We start from the raw sequence: 22,188 nt of genomic DNA on the forward strand, positions 1-22,188 counted from the left end.
TTTATTGGTTCTATCTCGTATTTTTCCCATACACTGGAGCATTATTCTAGGATGGATCTCACCACAGTGTTTTGTAATAAATCTCTTATGCCACCCAGCTGCGTTTTCCCAGTGTCCGAATGAACTGAAGTCTGCCATCAGATACACCTACGACTGAACCTATATGTTCATTCTGTTTCATATCCCTACAAACAAGATGACTCGATCACTCATAGAAATATTAGTGTGCAAAATAGAACCGCCGGCTTGCCTGGAAACCTAAAGACACGCAAAAAAAAAAAAAAAAAAAAAAAAAAAAAAAAAAAAAAAAAAAAAAAAAAAAAAAAAAATCTGAGAAATCACATTACACATTAGTGAATCCTGTGTATCGTAATAAAATAATTAAAATATGTTTTTATTGTGTCTGCACACTATGCTTATTATGCTACTACAGGCAGGAGCAGAAGCTCGATTTGGTCATCATGGAGACTGTGACTGTGTTCTGCTATTTTGGATTTGTTCACCAACTGGGCTCGCCACCGGTTGTCGGCTTCCTCTCGTCTGGTGTCCCTGGCACTCTGAGTTACGCCATGGGAGACTACGTGAACCCAGCATACATGGCGGATGTCATGACGTCCTACAGTGACCATATGACATTCTGGCAGAGGCTGCAGAACACGCTTTCCTTCCTCAGGCAATTGTATTCCAGTTATACTGTTATCTACCCTGAAAACGACAGGTTGATACGCAAGTACTTTGGATCAGACGTTCCTCTTCTAGGCGAGATGTTTTTAAACATCAGTCTTATACTTACGAATAACCACTTCAGTGCCAGTTACCCTCAGCCACGTCTCTCAGGTGTAGTAGAAATGACTGGTCTGCACATCGAAAAGAAGCGAACCCCCTTACCGAAGGTAAGCAGTCCAGTTCTCCATAGAACTGTAAAAGTAAATTAATAAACACACTGTAAGAAGCTTTGTAAATAACTACACAAATCTTATTGTACAGAAAAGAAACTATGTTCTAAAAATCTGTACTTCACAAACTGTGATGTTTTACTGAGTGTAAATAGTACAGCTCTGTCACTGCTGATCTTGGCAGTTCCAGGATAGTGCTCCTGTCTTGTAAATGGGAGGGCTGTGGTACATGTTCCATTTCGGCAACGAGTATTGACTATAATGAGTTCCTATTAAGGATCTAAATGAGCATTTCATCCTGCCGACATCTCTATTTGACCAGTGCATAAAGACGGAACCATCAATTCCCTTAAGGAGCGTTTCAAAGCCCTATCTTGATAAAGATAAATGTAACATATTCATATCTATTTTGCTAAGGAACTGTCAAAGACAATGAAAAAAACTGTGCCAGATACAGAGTCCAATCTTATACATTCATTGATCTGTTTCCAAGAATCTAATTTTCTTAGGTATCAAGGTATGCATTTTCAATGGAGGTCTTAAAATTTATGTAATTAAAAAAAAATGTTTTATGATCAAACTATAAGATCTATCTGTACCGCTGTAGATCTGCATGAACATAATTCTGCTGTGAATAAGAGGTAAAAATTTCAGAGCCATAGCTTATGTAGTTTCTGAGATAATAGGAAACATTTACAAAAAAAAAAGTAAATTTTCAGAAGTGCACTTGAAAGTTGAAGTAAAGATTTTTAATCATTATCTACTTGAGGATCAACCAGATGCAGTTTCCTGCTCCTGCTGAGGGGTCTTGCTCCTTCTGTTGTGTCTTTTACCATAATTTCTGTCCTGGAGGCTCCCTGTCTATCTAGTTTCGTATTATGGCCAGAATTAATAACAAATTGCTTCAGAACATTTATTCTGCCTGCGTTTTCATCACTGAAGGTGATCACAGCATCACTGATGCCATTATTCAGTGTTTTCTAGCCCACAGATACGTCTTTAAGCACTCTGGTCCATAGGACGTTGTTGAAAGAGTCATTTACATTTTGAGTTTTCCTGTGAGACATTTCTTCAGAAGATCTGGATGTGCTAGATCTCTGTATACTGGATTTATTACTGCTCCAGAAAGCTTCAGGGACGGTGTTTCTATCGGTTCATGCTGCCTCAGCTTTGCTGTATTTACACCAGTCAATTGAACAAACTGTGTAGTGGCTCATCACCACTTGACGTCTTGTGGAATATCGTTGGCCATAATGCTTTTTTCATTCCTTCCAGGTTGTTCGTATTCTTTCTAATGGACTGGTCAAGGTATTCACTTAGCTGTTTGATTGTTTTGTCGGTCATACGTCCTCTAATAGTCTTTCGATCTTCAAGCATTTTGCTAGAAAAGTTCTGCCTGATTATACGTAGTTGGACACCCATTCGTTTCTGCACATGACAGACACATTCTAACTTCTGTGGTGTTGGGTCATCATAGGGCCTGCTGTCAATTACGGATCTGAATGAACTGGAATCGCCATTACCAAAGATTTTCGAACAGAGAACTTCAATTTGTTCTTGAGGGCGCTGAAAGATCTTCACAGCTGGGATAATTTCCATTCCTCCTTTGGAGGCTGAAAGATCTTCACAGCTGGGATAATTTCCATTCCTCCTCTGGATCCCTCATATGCTTCCTGACAGTTGCGTTCATGGAATTGTTACTTCTCATTATTGGTACCCACTTTGGTCCATCCATGGCAATGTTTTGCAGTACTTCAACATCAGGCATCTTCCTGGTATCGATATTTGTGGAAGACGCACAAGAATTTTTAGATTCATGGCCCCTTTTCTGTCATGATCCGTCAAATTCTGTGCAAATTTTGTTGTTGCCATCATTTTCTTCAACTGCTTCCAATGTTGTAGATTTCATTGTGTCTTCTTCGATTACTTTATTGTTTCCCCTAAAGCACCAGTGTATCTTGAAAGATTAATAGAGGGCATGGCAGATTCACAAGAGCACAGAAAGTTTCTCCAGAAGGCCTTTACCGATGCATCTCAAACCACAGAAATATCTGACGCTCGTCTCAAAAAGCTTATTGTTTCCACGTTTTTATATGTCCAAAATTCTTTCTTGCCCTCACAATTCAAACTAGAGACTTCCAAACTAAGAACTAAACCATTTCTTTTGAAGAAATTTTCATAAATCTTCATCTCTCCGCCACACAAATTACAGCACACAGTTTGACTAAATATTGTTTTTAGTACACTTAAGCCTAATAGTAAAATGATATCAGTGGCACTAGTTTCACTGTACACATCATTACTGTTCACAAGACACTTCTTGAAAACACTTGGTGGTGAAGAACTTTGTTCAGTGTTGCTTGTCCTAACATCATTCTCTGGATGTTAATTTCCAATGGGATATCTTCTGTAGAACCTACTTTCCTTATTTCCTCACTTCTTAAATATTCCCTTGGGTGGAGTCATATTAAAAAGAGAAACACAACTCAGTGAGAAACGAGCCCTGGTACACACAACGAAAGGTGTACTGCATCTGATAAAATGTGGATGATATGATTCATTAGACCAAAAACACAAAGTAATATCACAGCGTCCTGTGCAGCCAACCTATGCAGCAGGGTATTTATATAAATAAACATAAACTCCCACCTTCTAGAGCAAACAGTTCCCGAGATATCTTGTCGTAACTGAACAGGCACTCATGGAACCTGTGGAATTTACTTGTGCACTGAACATACATCAAATTAAAGTGAAAACTCCAAACAACAGTTTTCCGCAAGAAAATAAAAATGGACGCATTGTACCCACACCACCTTCTGTACTCCCCTTAAAGTATCAGTGCGTGGTATAAAAACAGTTTTTTCTACAGCTGGTAAGGAAGTCAACTGCGCGAAACCGTTCGGCAGCTGCTGGACACGATAATATTGCAGTGCAGATGATCAACTTTCTCGGCGATCCACTACTGCCTCAAATAAAGAACATTTTAAACCATTCTGCGACCTGCAGCATACCTCAACAGCGTGGAAGCATAGACACATAAAATCAATACCCAAGAAGGAATCTGCTAAACAGTCTTTCGACTACAAGCTCATTTGCATTCTACCAGAATCATCCAAGGCTTGAAATTACATACTTCACGAACAGATTTCCAATTATTTTACATGAAATAACCTTTTAGATGAATACCGGTCTAGTTTCTAGTAGTTCCTATAAACGTGACTTATGAACTGAAAGAAGCTCTGGACAGAAAACAGGCTACTATTATGTGCTTTTTGGATTTCAACAACTTCGACATTCTACTTGCTACACTGCTGATTTTCTTGCCTTGACACTGCGGATGCAGAATATTGGTTTGAAACTTAGACCATCTAAAACGCATTCAATCTCATTTTTTTCACAAAAGACTTATTACTGTGCAGCTCAGAGAATCTCTTCCACTCTTAATCGAAAATGACAGAAACATAACCTTTTCTTCTTCCACAAAGAACCTGGGGATAATTTTGGACCACCACTTAGAGTGGACTGAACACACAGCTGCAGTCAGTACGAAGGTGTAAGCTTCATTCCATACACTACAGAAATATGGAACAGTATTTCCTTTCGAACTTAAAAAGAAGCTCGTAGAATCAGTAATACTTCCTATGCTGATGTTACTCTCCAAGGACTTTTCACATGAAAGCGCGTGCCGGCTGGAAATGGCAGTGAATACTTGTGTACGGAACATTTGTGACATACACTATTTCTACCATGTCAATCCTGTCTATGAGCATTTATCATGCCTGCATTCCTATAAGCGTAGAGATTATCACACTCTATTTTTGCTCTATCGTCTTTTCAATCATTGCACTCCCCCTTATTTATCTTCAACTCTTACACTACTATCTGAACAGCACAGCAGAAATAATCGTTCGCAACAAAGTAAAATCCTTTCTGTACCATTACATAACACTGTCCTTTTCTCTAAATCATTTTCTGAATCAGGAACTCGAATTTGGAACAGTGTTCCTCAGAACAACAGAGTAATTAAAAGTCTTTCAAATTTCAAAAGACAGCTAATGGTCCACCTTCTACCACAATAGCCATTTCTCCCACTTATTATTCTGCAGCTCACAGTCGATAATCCCTCAAATGGTTCAAATGGCTCTAAGCACTATGGGACTTTACATCTGAGGTCATCAGTCCCCTGGACTTAGAACTACTTAAACCTGACTAACCTAAGGACATCACACACATCCATGCCCGAGGCAGGATTCGAACCTGCGACCGTAGCGGTCACGCGGTTCCAGACTGAAGCGCCTAGAACCGTACGGCCACACCGGCCGGCCAAGACGAATATGAGTTTCATCCATAGGCACTGATGCCGCTCACGTTACTTACCAGTGCGTTTTCGGCTACGGACTTAGCATCCATCTTAGTTTCCACATGCTACGTCGGTCGCGGCAGTAGCTTAGGTCAAGCTAAAACATTAAACTGTCAGTCGAGGAAAGACAAATGAAAGAAAATCTGAGACACTGTCTAGACATGCATGTGTATGAGTAATCCATAACAACATTATATGAAGCAAGTTGTTCAAAGCACTGTAGATAACAAGAATGAAGCAAGGGGACTTACGAAATAATTTCTACAGAAACTGAGTGGCAACAAAAAGAGCTGGAGACCTAACAGGAAAAGTTAAAAAAATAAAAACACCTACAGCCGCCCTTATGATTTTATTTTATTTTGTCGCTACCAGTTTCAACGCTTCATTGCGTCATCTTCAGGCTGTTTTGGTGCGGTACAGGTTGATACGATCCCCATGCATAACTCATCAGCTGCTTGGGCAGTTGATGGTTGGAGTGCTGACACATTGTCTGCGAATCCAGTAACGCTGGCAGCTGATGGGCTATGCATGGGGATCGTATCAACCTGTACCGCACCAAAACAGCCTGAAGATGACGCAATGAAGCGTTGAAACTGGTAGCGACAAAATAAAATAAAATCATAAGGACGGCTGTAGGTGTTTTTATTTTTTGTCACGATAGTAAACGGCCGTCATTCCAGAGACGTCCTGCTAAAAGGATGGACATACAAAAGCTTAATAAGAAAAGGACTAAACTGAGAAAAATGAGGTTAATTTTCTTATGCTTCATTATTTCCATAAGGGACTATTGAAATAATCTCTCCTATAGCGTATCCCTTCGTAATGGTTCACTGTTTTCATTTTCATTATGTGTCTAATCGACTTTTATTTTAGCTTTGTGGCTGGATGCCTTGCGTGTCGCCATAGTCATCACTTAATCCAAGGGACGGAAGTCGTACGAGCCATCTGTCTGTAAATCATGTAGACTTGGGGACCATTCCATTATTTGCCAAAACGAGCGTGGAAAATTTCCTAAAAGCCACATTCAGCCTGGCCGGTATACCATGTCAACGATCATTGGTCGCCGTGGGGATTGGAGCTGGATGTAAATCACGCTCTTGATTTGGTAGTTACTACCCTGCGCGTTGAACATTACAAGCACTTATTTAGGACTCTTGACTGCCACGCGGGGTGGCCACGCAGTCTCTGGCGTTTTGCCACAGTTCGCGCGGCTACCCCCGTCGGACGTTCGAGTCCTCCCTCGGGCATGGGTGTGTGTGCTGTCCTTAACGTAAGTTAGTTTAAGTTAGATTAAGTAATATGTAAGCCTAGGGACCGATGACTTCAGCAGTTCGGTCCCATAGGAACTTACCACAAATTTCCAAACTTTAGGATTCTTGAATTAATAAAATTATAGGCCTATGAGTCACTGATAATCGTTTCAGTATATAGGTCCTCTTGGTGAAACACGATACGATGTTTTATAAGGATTCTGTTCATGGCAGGATATCCAGCAGTTTCTGGACGGAGGTGAACACGGAGTCATCAACTTCAGCTTGGGGTCGAACATGAGAAGTATTTTCTTCCCTGAAACAGTCATAAGGGCAATGCTGGAAACTTTCTCCGAGCTACCGCAAAGAGTACTGTGGAAGTTTGAGGACGATAATATGCCCGGAAGGCCGGAGAACGTGAAGATCGCAAAATGGCTACCACAGCATGAAGTATTAGGTATGAATCGCTACACAGACTCGTCAGACTACCAGTGATGACTTTGACAAGTTTGTAAACACGAGTCTTCTCTTGTTTCAGCTCATCCGAACATCCGCCTGTTTATCACACAGGGCGGTCTGCAGAGCTTCAACGAGGCATCGTATTTCGGAGTTCCTCTTCTAGGAATACCCTGCTTCGGAGATCAGCCCTATAACGTTGCAAAGATGGTTAGCGCAGGAATAGGTGAGAAGCTGGAACTGGATGAAATTACCAACGAATCAGCACACCGAACAATTCGACGCGTTTTGGAAACTCCAAGGTGATCTCTCAACTTTAGAAGTAGCATAGTAACAACTACGACGGTTGGAAGTTTAATAGTGGCAACTATTTATTTACAGCTCGTACAAAATATATAAGTGTTTCAAACTTTTACTGACCTTCAAAGTAGTCACCAGTATTGTGTATAACCCGTTGCAGCGATGTGTAAGTCGTAGGATGCTTTTAACAATGCCAGTTTTGTTGACAGTTCAAGCGGCGCGGTCTATTGCCCGACGATTTTGTAGCACACTGCTGGCCATTAAAATTGCTACACCACGAAGATGACGTGCTACAGACGCGAAATTTAACCGACAGGAAGAACATGCTGTGATATGCAAATGATTAGCTTTTCATAGCATTCACACAAGGTTAGCGCCGGTGACGACACCTACAACGCGCTGACATGAGGAAAGTTTCCAACCGATTACTCATACACAAACAGCAGTTGACCGGCGTTGCCTGGTGGAACGTTGTTATCATGCCTCGGGTAAGGAGGAGAAATGCGTACCATCACGTTTCCGACTTCGATAAACGTGGGATTGTAGCCTATCGCGACATTGCTGCTCGCGTTGGTCGAGATCCAATGACTGTTAGCAGAATATGAAATCAGTGGGCTCAGGAGGGTAATACGGAACGCCGTGCTGGATCCCAACGGTCTCGTATCACTAGCAGTCGAGATGACAGGCATCTTATCCGCATGGCTGTAACGGATCGTGCAACCGTCTCGATCCCTGAGTCAACAGATGGGGACGTTTACAAGACAACAACCATCTGCACGAACAGTTCGACGACGTTTGCAGCAGCATGGACTATCAGCTCGGAGACCGTGGCTGTGGTTACCCTTGACGCCGCATCACAGACAGGAGCGCCTGCGATGGTGTACTCAACGACGAACCTGGGTGCACGAATGGCAAAACGTCATTTTTTCCGATGAATCCAGGTTCTGTTCACAGCATCATGATGGTCGCATTCGTGTTTGGCGTCATCGCGGTGAACGCACATTGGAAGCGTGTATTCGTCATTGCCATACTGGCGTATCAGCCGTCGTGATGGTATGGGGTGCCAGGTCTCGGTCACCTCTTGTTCGCATTGACGGCACTTTGAACAGTGGACGTTACATTTCAGATGTGTTACGACCCGTGGCTCTACCCTTCATTCGATCCATGCGAAACCCTACATTTCAGCAGGATAATGCACGACCGCATGTTGCTGGTCCTGTACGGGCCTTTCTGGATACAGAAAATGTTCGACTGCTGCCAAGGCCAGCACATTCTCCAGATCTCTCACCAACTGGAAACGTATGTTCAATGGTGGCCGAGCTACTGGCTCGTCACTACTCTTGATGAACTGTGGTATCGTGTTGAAGCTGCATGGGCAGCTGTACCTGTAAACGCCATCCAAGCTCTGTTTGACTCAATGCCCAGGCGTATCAAGGCCGTTATTACGGTCAGAGTTGGTTTTTCTGGGTACTGACTTCTCAGGATCTATGCACCCAAATTGCGTGAAAATGAAATCACATGTCATTTCTGGTATAATATATTTCTCCAATGAATACCCGTTTATGATCTGCGTTTCTTCTTGGTGTAGCAATTTTAATGGCCAGTAGTGTAGTTCTGAAGTGAATGCCGTGAAGTGTTTCCTTCAGTTTAGAAATGGAGTTGAACTCACGAGGGCTTAAGTCAGGGGAGAGCAGTAGGTCGTATAGCACTTAGCAGCCCCATCAGTCAAACAAATCAGTAACAGCTTGCACTGTGCGTGCTTGAGCATTGTCCTGCAAAATGATGGTCAGTTCCTGCAGGAAGTGCCATCACTTCTGTCTATAAGCTGGTCGTAGGTTGTGTTCCAAAAATGAACAGTGTAGAGACAGAAGTGATGGCACTTCCTGCAGGACCTGACCATCATTTTGCAGGACAATGCTCAAGCACATACAGTGCAAGCTGTTACTGATTTGTTTGACTGATGGGGCTGCTAAAGTTCTATACGACCTACTGCTCTCCCCTGACTTAAGCCCTCGTGAGTTCAACTCGATTTCTAAACGGAAGGAAACACTTCACGGCATTCGCTTCAGAACTGCTGTTTATTCGTCGGGCAATAGACCGCGCCGGTCGAACTGTCAACACAACTGGCACTGCTAAGAGTATCCCACGACCTCCACATCGCTGGCTACGGATTATACACAATGCAGGTGACTATTATGAAGGTCAGTAAATTTTGAAACACGTATCTATTTTGTACGAGCTGTAAATAAATAGTTGCCACTGTTAGGTTGGTGCATAAGATCGTAGCGTCCTTGTTTTGCGTCTTGGTATTCCGGCTGCTACGGGCTTATTTATCGATTGTCATTTTTTATTTATACTTCACTGTTGCTATTTGAATTTACATATTGTCATTTTGTCATTTGGAGACGGTGAGTGGAGCCACGGATGCTAGAAAATTTAGTGGCAAGTGGAGAAATCGGAATATTTCCGACATATTCTTGTGTTTCACTTCATAAGGGGGGTGACAGCAGCGGAGGCAGCCACAAACATATGCGCCGTGTATGGGGATGATGCCATGACACAGAGCCCATCAAGAAAATGGTTTTCTCGTTCTAAGGAGGATCGTTTCGACGTTAGTGACTCTCCAGGTTCAGGAAGACCTCCGGGGTTTGATGGAGATCGTTTAAACGCATTGATCCACAATGGCCCACGTTTATATACTCTAGAGCTGTTATATGTGATGGACTGTGCTACATTTTCCCTGCTGTAGCGAAGGTTCAAAAAGCGGGAATACAGGAACCGCATGCTCTAAGCCACAATCACAAAAATCAGCTGGTGGCCAGATGTGCACCTCTTCTTGCTCGTCATCAATTGGTTCGTTTCCGGTAACGTTACTGGTGACGAGGAGTAGGAAAGGAAAGGAATAAGGAAAGAAAAGGGATGGCTGGGCCCCAAAAAAAAAAAAAAAAAAAAAAAAAAAAAAGGAAGAAGCAGCAACTGCCCGCACAAAGACCTGTGGGAATCCACAAAAGGTGCATCGGGGCTTAATTAAAAAGAATAATGAATAAATGCAATAACATTAGTAGCTGTGTGTCCGGTTACGAAATCTCGTGAACAGTTGGCCCTGAGTAGTATCGGCACGCAATCTGACTGCATAAAATAAAAATAAAGAATGACAAGAAATTTCCGTTAACACAATTGATTAATTAAGTCCCCTGCAACTATAAAAGCTACGAAACAACAAAGCACTAGTGTAACTGTTCTGTGTGTGGTATTGTGACTCAATGTACATGTATCTGGCTCGGTTCTTCCTAAATACGACAAGATATTTTAAACACCATTTACAATGAACTAATTGAAAAACCACAAATACTATAATTGCACATAGAAACCAGAATTACAAGGCTAATACATGAACACAAGCCAGATGCTTTGTTGACTGAACCTGTGACCAAGAGGCATTGTCATTAAAGAAATGTGAAATATTTTTTTTTACCTCAATATACAGGGTTATTACAAATGATTGAAGCGATTTCACAGCTCTACAACAACTTTATTATTTGAGATATTTTCACAATGCTTTGCACACACATACAAAAACCCAACAAGTTTTTTTAGGCATTCACAAATGTTCGATATGTGCCCCTTTAGTGATTCGGCAGACATCAAGCCGATAATCAAGTTCCTCCCACACTCGGAGCAGCATGTCCCCATCAATGAGTTCGAAAGCATCGTTGATGCGAGCTCGCAGTTCTGGCACGGTTCTTGGTAGAGGAGGTTTAAACACTGAATCTTTCACATAACCCCACAGAAAGAAATTGCATGGGGTTAAGTCGGGAGAGCGTGGAGGCCATGACGTGAATTGCTGATCGTGATCTCCACCACGACCGATCCATCGGTTTTCCAATCTCCTGTTTAAGAAATGCCGAACATCATGATGGAAGTGCGGTGGAGCACCATCCTGTTGAAAGATGAAGTCGGCGCTGTCGGTCTCCAGTTGTGGCATGAGCCAATTTTCCAGTATGTCCAGATACACGTGTCATGTAACGTTTTTTTTCACAGAAGAAAAAGGGGCCGTAAACTTTAAACCGTGAGATTGCACAAAACACGTTAACTTTTGGTGAATTGCGAATTTGCTGCACGAATGCGTGAGGATTCTCTACCGCCCAGATTCGCACATTGTGTCTGTTCACTTCACCATTAAGAAAAAATGTAGCTTCATCACTGAAAACAAGTTTCGCACTGAACGCATCCTCTTCCATGAGCTGTTGCAACCGCGCCGAAAATTCAAAGCGTTTGACTTTGTCATCGGGTGTCAGGGCTTGTAGCAATTGTAAACGGTAAGGCTTCTGCTTTAGCCTTTTCCGTAAGATTTTCCAAACCGTTGGCTGTGGTACGTTTAGCTCCCTGCTTGCTTTGTTCGTCGACTTCCGCGGGCTACGCGTGAAACTTGCCCGCACGCGTTCAACCGTTTCTTCGCTCACTGCAGGCCGAATCGTTGATTTCCCCTTACAGAGGCATCCAGAAGCTTTAAACTGCGCATATAATCGCCGAATGGAGTTAGCAGTTGGTGGATCTTTGTTGAACTTCGTCCTGAAGTGTCGTTGCACTGTGATGACTGACTGATGTCAGTGCATTTCAAGCACGACATACGCTTTCTCGGCTCCTGTCGCCGTTTTCTCTCACTGCGCTCTCGAACGCTCTGGCGGCAGAAACCTGAAGTCCGGCTTCAGCCGAACAAAACTTTACGAGTTTTTCTACGTATCTGTAGTGTGTCGTGACCATAGGTCAATGAATGGAGCTACAGTGAATTTATGAAATCGCTTCAATCATTTGTAATAGCCCTGATCCACAATGGCCCACGTTAGTATACTCGAGAGCTGTTATATGTGATGGACTGTGCTACATTTTCCCTGCCGTAGCGAAGGTTCAAAAAGCGGGAATACAGGAAACGCATGCTCTAAGCCACAATCACAAAAATCAGCTGGTGGCCAGATGTGCACCTCTTCTTGCTCGTCATCAATTGGTTCGTTTTCGGTAACGTTACTGGTGACGAGGAGTAGGAAAGGAAAGGAATAAGGAAAGAAAAGGGATGGCTGGGCCCAAAAAAAAAAAAAAAAAAAAAAAAAAAAAAAAAAAAGGCAGCTACTGCCCGCACAAAGACCTGTGGGAATCCACAAAAGGTGCATCGGGGCTTAATTAAAAAGAATAATGAATAAATGCAATAACATTAGTAGCTGTGTGTCCGGTTACGAAATCTCGTAACCGGTTGGCCCTGAGTAGTATCAGCACGCAATCTGACTGCATAAAATAAAAATAAAGAATGTCAAGAAATTTCCGTTAACACAATTGATTAATTAAGTCCCCTGCAACTATAAAAGCTACGAAACAACAAAGCTCTAGTGTAAATGTTCTGTGTGTGGTTGTGTGACTCAACGTACATGTATCTGGCTCGGTTCTTCCTCAATACGACAAATATTTTAAACACCATTTACAATGAACTAATTGAAAAACCACAAATACTATAATTGCACATAGAAACCAGAATTACAAGTCTAATACATGAACACGAGCCAAATGCTTTGTTGACTGAACCTGTGACCAAGAGGCATTGTCATTAAAGAAATGTGAAATTTTTTTTTTTTACCTCAATATATATTGACGAAAAATACACTGTGATCATTGCAACATCTTCCATCTATACATTACACCAAACGATCTACCCTCTCGCTCAACAGATCAACTGCACTCGACATCCTCTGAACTAGTAGAGGTAAAGGTGGATAAATGGGCCCCCACTCTGTTTTTTTATGTAACACCTTTTATTTTTAGTATAATCACCTAAAATTAACATAAAACATTTCTCTAGTATGTCCTGCAACAGTTACGACATAGTTACGACATAGTTCGACTTTTTAATATTTAAAACAAAATTTTATTTTTTTCCTGATACTCTGCATTTTGTTGCGTCAAGAATTTGTGCTGGTAATATGGGCCCCAAGGTAGTTTGAAATAAAAAGAAACAAAAATTTGAAAAATATAATTTTATTTAATTTTTCTGTATAATGAAAGAAAGATTCACACTGAACATTGTTAATTAGTCTACAGGTGGGATGATTTTCACAGCCTACGCCTAGCCTATTTACAATAGTTACACACATAAGCATTTTATTCGCATCCAGCACATCTCACAGGCTATATACTGGACCCAAAGTTCACCTTTTGTGTCCTTTGAAAAAAATCCCTTCACAAAATAGACATACAGCGTCATCAACATCAGGGACGGAAACACCAACTTTTTATTTCTTGTGCAAAGCTGATAGGCCATGCGCCTGACGTCATTTCTGGTAAGGCCGTAGAATTTGGATCCCATAATGAGAAGATATTTAACCAGTTCGTCCTCAAGTCCCTGTGGTAAAACCGGTGGAAAGCCTTTGGAGCGTAGAACGAGGGACAGAGTACACTTTAACCGCTCTTTTCAACCCCATTTTTTTCTCTTTAATAGCTACAATAGCATTTGCCATATTTGCTTTGTCCCACGATTGCCGTTTCGATTTTTTTGGGGGTACAAGATGTGTTCGAGCCATCTAAAACATAAAGAGTAGCAATATCTAACGATTTTACGGGTCCCATAATACTATCAGCAAAAGGGGCCCATATATCCACCCTCGCCATCTTGGGAAAAACGATCTTTCCTACGATTAGTTTGGTTCGCAACCGACGTTAATTAACGTACAACGATATCCCAACAGCAAGCCAAATACGTACCTTACCTTAGTTCTACGAATAACATGTTAGAAATTTGAGTTTTATTCAAGTAAACACTAACCTTTCAAACTTTTGAGGACAGCGAAAAAATTGACAGTACAACTACTCACAAACCATGACAGCTACTACGTCTGCGCACTCTACAGTGAAGTTTGGCAACTAGTTTTAGATTAGATTAGATTATATTTAGATTAGATTAATACTAGTTCCATGGATCATGAATACGATATTTCGTAATGATGTGGACCGAGTCGAATTTTCTAATACATGACATAATTAGGTTAATTTAACAACATACTTAAGTTAATATAACAACTTTGTTTTTCTTTATTTTTTAATTTTTTTTATTTTTTAAATATTTTTTTCTTTTTTTTCTTAATTTATATCTAAAAATTCCTCTATGGAGTAGAAGGAGTTGTCATTCAGAAATTCTTTTCATTTCTTCTTAAATACTTGTTGGTTATCTGTCAGACTTTTGATACTATTTGGTAAGTGACCAAAGACTTTAGTGCCAGTATAATTCACCCCTTTCTGTGCCAAAGTTAGATTTAATCTTGAATAGTGAAGATCATCCTTTCTCCTAGTATTGTAGTTATGCACACTGCTATTACTTTTGAATTGGGTTTGGTTGTTAATAACAAATTTCATAAGAGAGTATATATACTGAGAAGCCACTGTGAATATCCCTAGATCCTTAAATAAATGTCTGCAGGATGATCTTGGGTGGACTCCAGCTATTATTCTGATTACACGCTTTTGTGCAATAAATACTTTATTCCTCAGTGATGAATTCCCCCAAAATATGATGCCAAATGAAAGCAATGAGTGAAAATAGGCGTAGTAAGCTAATTTACTAAGATGTTTATCACCAAAATTTGCAATGACCCTTATTGCATAAGTAGCTGAACTCAAACGTTTCAGCAGATCATCAATGTGTTTCTTCCAATTTAATCTCTCATCATTGGACACATCTAAAAATTTGGAATATTTTACCTTAGCTATATGCTTCTGATTAAGGTCTATATTTATTAATGGCGTCATACCATTCCCTGTACGGAACTGTACGTACTGTGTCTTATCAAAATTCAGTGAGAGTCCGTTTACAAGGAACCACTTAGTAATTTTCTGAAAGACAGTATTGACAATTTCATCAGTTAATTCTTGTTTGTCAGGTGTGATTACTATACTTGTATCATCAGCAAAGAGAACTAACTTTGCCTCTTCATGAATATAGAATGGCAAGTCATTAATATATAGTAAGAACAACAAAGGACCCAAGACTGACCCTTGTGGAACCCCATTCTTGATAGTTCCCCAGTTTGAGGAATGTGCTGATGTTTGCATGTTACGAGAACTACTTATTTCAACTTTCTGCACTCTTCCAGTTAGGTATGAATTAAACCATTTGTGCACTGTCCCACTCATGCCACAATACTTGAGCTTGTCTAGCAGAATTTCATGATTTACACAATCAAAAGCCTTTGAGAGATCACAAAAAATCCCAATGGGTGGTGTTCGGTTATTCAGGTCATTCAAAATTTGACTGGTGAAAGCATATATGGCATTTTCTGTTGAAAAACCTTTCTGGAAACCAAACTGACATTTTGTTAGTATTTCATTTTTACAGATATGTGAAGCTACTCTTAGTAGTTCATATGCTCTCCGCTAGAGTTCGTGGCCTGTACTTTCAAATATGTAGGGGGGCCATAATACCAGCAGGGGCCCATTTTTCCACCTTTGCCTCTACTGCTTTCGACATCCTCTCGACAAGTACTGCCCCCGGCAACCTCTGAACTACAACTGCACCAGTGGAGGCGCCGGAATAATAATCTAAAGCGCAATCTCTGTCGCTGTGACTCAGTGTAGCCACCTCTCAAAGGTACCAGCGATGTTGCGGTGTACTGCGAATTGCTTCCCCGAGGTGTAACCATCGCGACTGACATTTATTGTCAACAACTGAGACCTCTTGAAGACGCAGTCCAACGACCAGGAAGACACCGTGAAGTGGCGCTACTCGACGACAACGCCCGCCCGCGGTCTGCAAGACTGTCGAAAAACATTATAGCTACAGGAGATGGGTTGGCAAACCATTCTGCACGCATCTTATTCCCCTGATCTTGCTCCCTCAGTTTTTCACCTTTTCTGCTATTTGTCGAACAATCTCCAAGTAACATCCTTTCAGGATGAAACTGCGCTCCGAACTTGTCTCGGAGAGTTCTTCGCCACAAACTCACGTGATTTCTACAGTCGTGGAATGGAAAAGTTACCCCAGAGTTGGCAGATGTAAATAGCGAAGAAGAGTGCATTGTTGATGTCTAAAGTCTCTGTTATGTTGTTTGTCGTTTTTGTTAAACTTACGGATAAACGTTATGAGCTTATGCACCAACCAGATATAAAGATGAGGCACAACATACATGTTTAGTATTATTGGTGTTGTCGCTGATCTCAAGGTTTTTAATCCCAAGATTTTTCCCCAAGTCTCTTCATATGCAATGACCACAGCCTGAATTATGCTCTGTGGAAATTAGTCGTCTCAAGGACACATCAAGCTCATCACCGCCCCTGGCCTTGATAACGACCTCAATTCGGCGATGATATCTACATCTATATCTACATAGATACTCCGCAAGCCACTGTACGGTGCGTGGTGGAGGTACCCTGTACCATTACTAGTCCTTTCCTTTCCTGTTCCATTCTCAAATAGAGCGAGGGAAAACGATTGTCTATATACCTTCGTATGAGCCCTAATTTCACGAATCTTATCTTCATGGTCCTTGTGCGCAATGTATGTTGGCGGCAGTAGAATCGTTCGGCAGTCACCTTGAAATGTCGATTCTCTAAATTTTCTGAACTGTGTTTCTCGAAACGAACGTCGCCTTCCATCCAGGGATTCCCATTTGAATTCCTGAAGCATCTCCGTAACACTTACGTGTTGTTCTTACCTAGCAGTAACAAATCTAGCAGTCCACGTCTGAACTGCTTCTATGTCTTCCTTCAGTCCGACCTGGTATGGATCCCAAACATTCGAGCAGTACTCAAGAATAAGTCGCATCAGCGTCCTATATGCGGACTCCTTTACAGGTGAACCGCTCTTTCCCAAAATTCTCCGAATAAGCCGAAGTCGACCATTCTCCTTCCCTATAACAGTTCTCATATACTCGTTCCACCTCGTATCCCTTTGCAATGTTACGCCCAGATATTTAAACGACTTCACCGTGTCAAGCAGGACACTAGTAATACTGTGACCAATCATTACAGATATGTTCTTCCTACTCATCCGCATTAATTTACATTTTTCCAGATTAAGAGCTTGCTGTCATTCATCACGCCGACTAGAAATTTTGTCGAACACGTCTTGTATCTTCCTACAGTCACTCAACTTCGACAACTTACCGTACACCACAGCATCATCAACAAACAACAGCACATTGCAATCCACCCTATCCGCCAGATAATTTATGTATATAGAAAATAGCTGCGGTCCTGTCACACTTCCCTGGGGCACTCCTGATGATACCCTTGTCTCTGATGAACACTCGCCGTCAAGGACAACCTACTGGGTTCTATTACTAAAGAAGTCTTCGAGCCACTCACATATCTGTGAACTTATTCCATATGTTCGTACCTTGGTTAACAGCCTGCACTGGGGCAGCGTGTCAAATGTTTCCCGGAAATCTAGAAATACGGAACCCGCTTGTTGCCCTTCATTCACAGTTCCCAGTGTAACATGTAAGAAAAGTGCAAGCTGAGTTTCACACAAGCGACGGTTTGTAAAACCATACTGATTCGTGGACATAAGCATGCCTCAAAAAGTCTCTTCAGGCATGCCATATCCAGCTAAAGCTATCCATCGATTACTAGATCCCATAGAATTATCAGACTGCAGGGATATTGATTGCTTCGATTCACGCGCTGTAACATATAGTTTCAGACATTTTCTACAGAATTCGTATGTGGCGATAGTGGATTAGTCCAGTTCCAATAGGAACGCATGTGCGCAGCCCTGTGAACGCAGCTGTTCTCCTTATGGAAGATGGTAGTTTCCGTAGCAAACCCGCCGTGGAGACACAAAAGAAAGAGGAACACCTGGTGACCAATAATGTTTAAATAAACAATCTGGTTCACGTTCGCAGTACCCTGAATGGATGGTTCCGAGTGATGATGCTAAAAAACAGCCAAAACATCACAGAATCGCTCTCTGAACTGAACTAAACCCTCCACATACTGCACGTTAAAAGCTTCATCTGCCTATCAGTTCACTTGACACCTCGCATCATTTATTAGGCTCGTTGACGACGTATAGCTTTATATGCTGCTTTATATGGCCTTTTGCGACTCCAAATGGTTATTGCATGTATGAGGGCGTGCTGAAAGGTAACGCCTTCCAGTTTTTTAAGTAAAAAAAACGTTTTTAACATTTTATATGAAAGCGTGGATTCTGCGCTTTTTGGTCGAGTTTCATATAAACGATTCGCAATGACTCCACAACCTTAATGCAGATGGCTAGGTGGGAATATGAGTCGACCCGGGAGCGTACCGAGATAGTCCGCTCATTTGCGATTGTGTTGAGAGGGGGGGGGGGGGGGGGGGGGGGGGTCAGTGGTTAATGCAGCTGCCTAGTGAGCAGCAGATCCCAGGTTCGAGTCCCAGTCCAGCAAACATTTTCACTCGTCGCCACTGATTCCGGATAAAGTCCAGATGCAGCTGATATCGTTAGTTCCCTCCCTTTCTTTGCTTTTCTCCTCCCTTCACCTTCACTTTACATAATACTTATTAACATTTTCATCTTTATTCTTCATGTCTATATATTTGCAGCCCTCTGCTATCAGAGTACTCTGGATTGTAGTGTGTAACATGGCAGTATGTTATGTGCTGTAATCGAGTTTTCAATTCAAAGAGTTCGTCCACACATGGAGTACATTCTCCTTCAGCACGATAATGCCATGCCACACATGAGCAATGAGACATCTGCAGCACTTCTACCCCTTGGGTTCACTGTCATCGATCATCCTCCATACAGTACCATATTGGCCCCACCCTGTTTCATCGGTTTCCAAAATTTCCTTCGAGGACTTCACTTTGAAAGTAATGAAGTGGTGCTAGCAGATATGGCTCCGTCAATGAAGTCAAACATTCTACAGAGACGATATAAAGAAACTGGCGTCTTGTTGGCAGGAATGCTTTTATCGTCAGAGTCACTACGATGAGAAATAAATATGTTGAAAAGAAAAATAAGGACGCAGAATGTTAAAAACGTTGGTTTTATTTAAAGATTCAGAGGCATTAATATTTCAGTACGTCATCGAAGTTCCCTTCGCGAAGTTCACTGGAAAACTGGTTGAGATGCACCAGCAGTCACTGACAATAGCACTTCCTGTCGGGTTTGAAACCAGTTGCCAAGGTGTCGCGCTCGTCTCTGGTCCGTATCGGCTGGCACCACTGTTGTTACGCCTTGTTACGAGAGCCGTTCAGTAAATAATGTCCAAGAATTTTTTTATCGGAATACATTTGTACTTAAGGGTGAGAATTTAGCGACAATTTCAGTTAACATTTCTCTTACGTATACTCCACCGCATTCTGTGATCTTATGGTAACACTGTGTAAGGGCGTGTATCCCCTGTTGGTGAAATCTCTTGTCCTGGGCTCTTAGCTAACTTTTCACTCCATGAATTACGCTCTCGTCGTTTTCAAAGTTTGTCCCAGGTAGAGAATACTTAAGTGGCTTAAACTGATGTGAGATTGTGGGCACCAGAAATGGACTATCTACATCTACATGATTACTCTGCTATTCACAATAAAGTGCCTGGCAGAGTGTTCAATGAACCGCCTTCAAGCTGTCTCTCTACCATTCCACTCTCGAACGGCGCGCAGGAAATACGAGCACTTAAATTTTATCCTGATTTCGCTTATTTTATCCTGATGATCATTTCTCCCTATGTAAGTTAGTGCCAACAGGATGTTTTCGCAATCGGAGGAGAAAACTGGTGATTGAAATTTCATGAGAAGATCCCGTCTTTGTTTTAATGATTGCCACTCCAATTCACGTATCATGTCTGTGGCACTATCTGTCCTACTTCGCGATAATACAAAACGAGCTGCCTTTCTTTGTGCTTTTTCGATCTCATCCCGTCAGTCCCATCTGATGCGGATCCCACACCACACAGCAATACTCTAGAATAGGGCGGACAAGCGTGGTGTAAGCAGTCTCTTTAGTAGACCTATCGCACCTTCTAAGTGTTCTGCCGATGAATGGCAGTCTTTGGTTGCCTCTACACACATTATCTATGTGATCGTTCCAATTTAGGTTATTTGTAATTGTAATCCCTAAGTATTTATTTGAATATACAGCCTTCAGATTTGTGTGACTTATCGCGTAATCGAAATTTAGCGGATTTCTTTTAGTACTCATGTGAATAACTTCACACTTCTCTTTATTCAGGGTCAACTGCAACTTTTCGCACCATACAGATATCTTATCTAAATCATTTTGAAATTCGTTTTGGTCACCTGATGACTTGACAAGACGGTAAATGACAGCATCATCTGCAAACAATCTAAGACGGCTATGTCGTTAACATAGATTAGGAACAATAGTGGGCCTATAACACTTCCCTGGGGAACGCCGGATATTGTTTCTGTTTTACTCAATGACTTTCCGTCCATTACTACGAACTGTGACCTTTCTGACAGGAAATCACGAATCCAGTCGCACATAGTGTGGATGAGGCAATGATGCCCAACCTAATTTGGCGATTTGTTCCCAGGAAACACTTTTTTAATGTTCTGCAAAATTACTTATGAAGCTGGACCAAACAGATATAATTTTGTAGAACCTTAGGAGGTGTGTCCTACTTAATATTATCATGTTCTGCCAAGCGCCAATGGAAAATTCAGTTAATCTTAACCTCTAATTACTTTGCATATCATTTTCAAACCACCGCCTTGGTTACTTTCGCACTCGGTATTAAATATCGTGAGCTCTTAGTTCGTTCAGTAGTTTCAGAAATAATTTAAACTTTTTTTATTTCTCATCGAGTTTTATGTTTATTTTAACCAGTATGGTTCATACCCACCTGTCACAACCTACTTAGGTTAACACCTGATCTGAACTCTCATTAACTTATAATACAGGTGTCCAAAAAAGATTAGTAAATACAGAGATATTTATATAATTCAAATGTTTACACCTAGTGTTTGGAAAATTTAATTTTTTTAAAATAAAAGATCTGTAGTTTTAACTTTTTCTTTGTTTACAACATACGTGGGTGTGCTGAATAGTAACACCTCCGGATGTTTTATCTGTTTTCAATGTCGTTTCAGGCAATATATAAAAAGTAAAAACTAAACTCTGTCCGAACAGGCCGTGAATGCCCAATGGTACTGACTGGCCGCCGTGTCATCCTCAGACCATAGGCGTCATGGAGATATCGAGGGGGATGTGGTCAGCACATCGCTCTCCCGGCCCTCCTCAGTTTGCCTTGCAAGGAGTGAGTGCACCCCGCTTGCCAACAGCGCTCGGTACACCGATGGTCACAGATCCAAGTGCTAGCCCAGCCCGGCAGCGCTTAACTGACGCGATCCGGTGTTACCGCTTCGGCAAGGCTGTTGGCTCAGGTATTACATGTCATGTATTTTTCATGGCCGATGTTCCCGCTTCGCTGAGGCATGTTGCAAACCTCTGCCGTTAGAGGGCTCCGAATTGTAGCGTTTAACATGGCGGTGCGCAACTTAACTATTGGTGCGGGAGAAACAGTGTGCTGTAATCGAGTTTCTGTCTGCAGGAAACGTGCTCCCATTGAAATCCATAGAAGAATGAAACTTCTGTAAGGCGATGTTTGTATCGACATCAGTAATGTGCGACAATGGGTTGTTTGTGCTCATCGTGAAGGAAACGTGTGTGACAGAGCTCAGATTTTTTCAAAATCTTAACGAACACCTACAAGGACTTCGCTTTGATAGTAATGAAGCAGTGCAAGCGGAGGTGACGTTGTGGCTCCATCAACCAATTCAAACATTCTGCAGTGACAGTATCAACAAACTGGACACTCTTTGCGAGAAATGTGTTCGTCGTAAGGGAGCTATGTTGAGAGATAAATGTGTGGACATGAAGAACAAAGATGCAGAATGTTAATAGCGTTTGCTTTATTCAAAAAGCTTTAGGAGTCTTCACATAAAAAAT

At 41.7% G+C, this 22,188-nt stretch overlaps 1 protein-coding gene across 1 annotated transcript in view; it reads left to right on the top strand.

The window, feature by feature from the left end:
• The window catches only part of LOC124606393 (UDP-glucosyltransferase 2-like), a 44,898-nt gene that overhangs the window by 16,929 nt on the left and 5,781 nt on the right, over nt 1-22,188 (top strand). Inside the window, exon 3 of the mRNA XM_047138374.1 lies at nt 434-673. Within this exon, the coding sequence (XP_046994330.1) occupies nt 434-673 (240 nt within the window). The remainder of the gene's footprint in view (nt 1-433; nt 674-22,188) is intronic.

Source organism: Schistocerca americana, chromosome 3, assembly GCF_021461395.2.
Source record: "Schistocerca americana isolate TAMUIC-IGC-003095 chromosome 3, iqSchAmer2.1, whole genome shotgun sequence".
Lineage (NCBI taxonomy): Eukaryota > Metazoa > Arthropoda > Insecta > Orthoptera > Acrididae > Schistocerca > Schistocerca americana.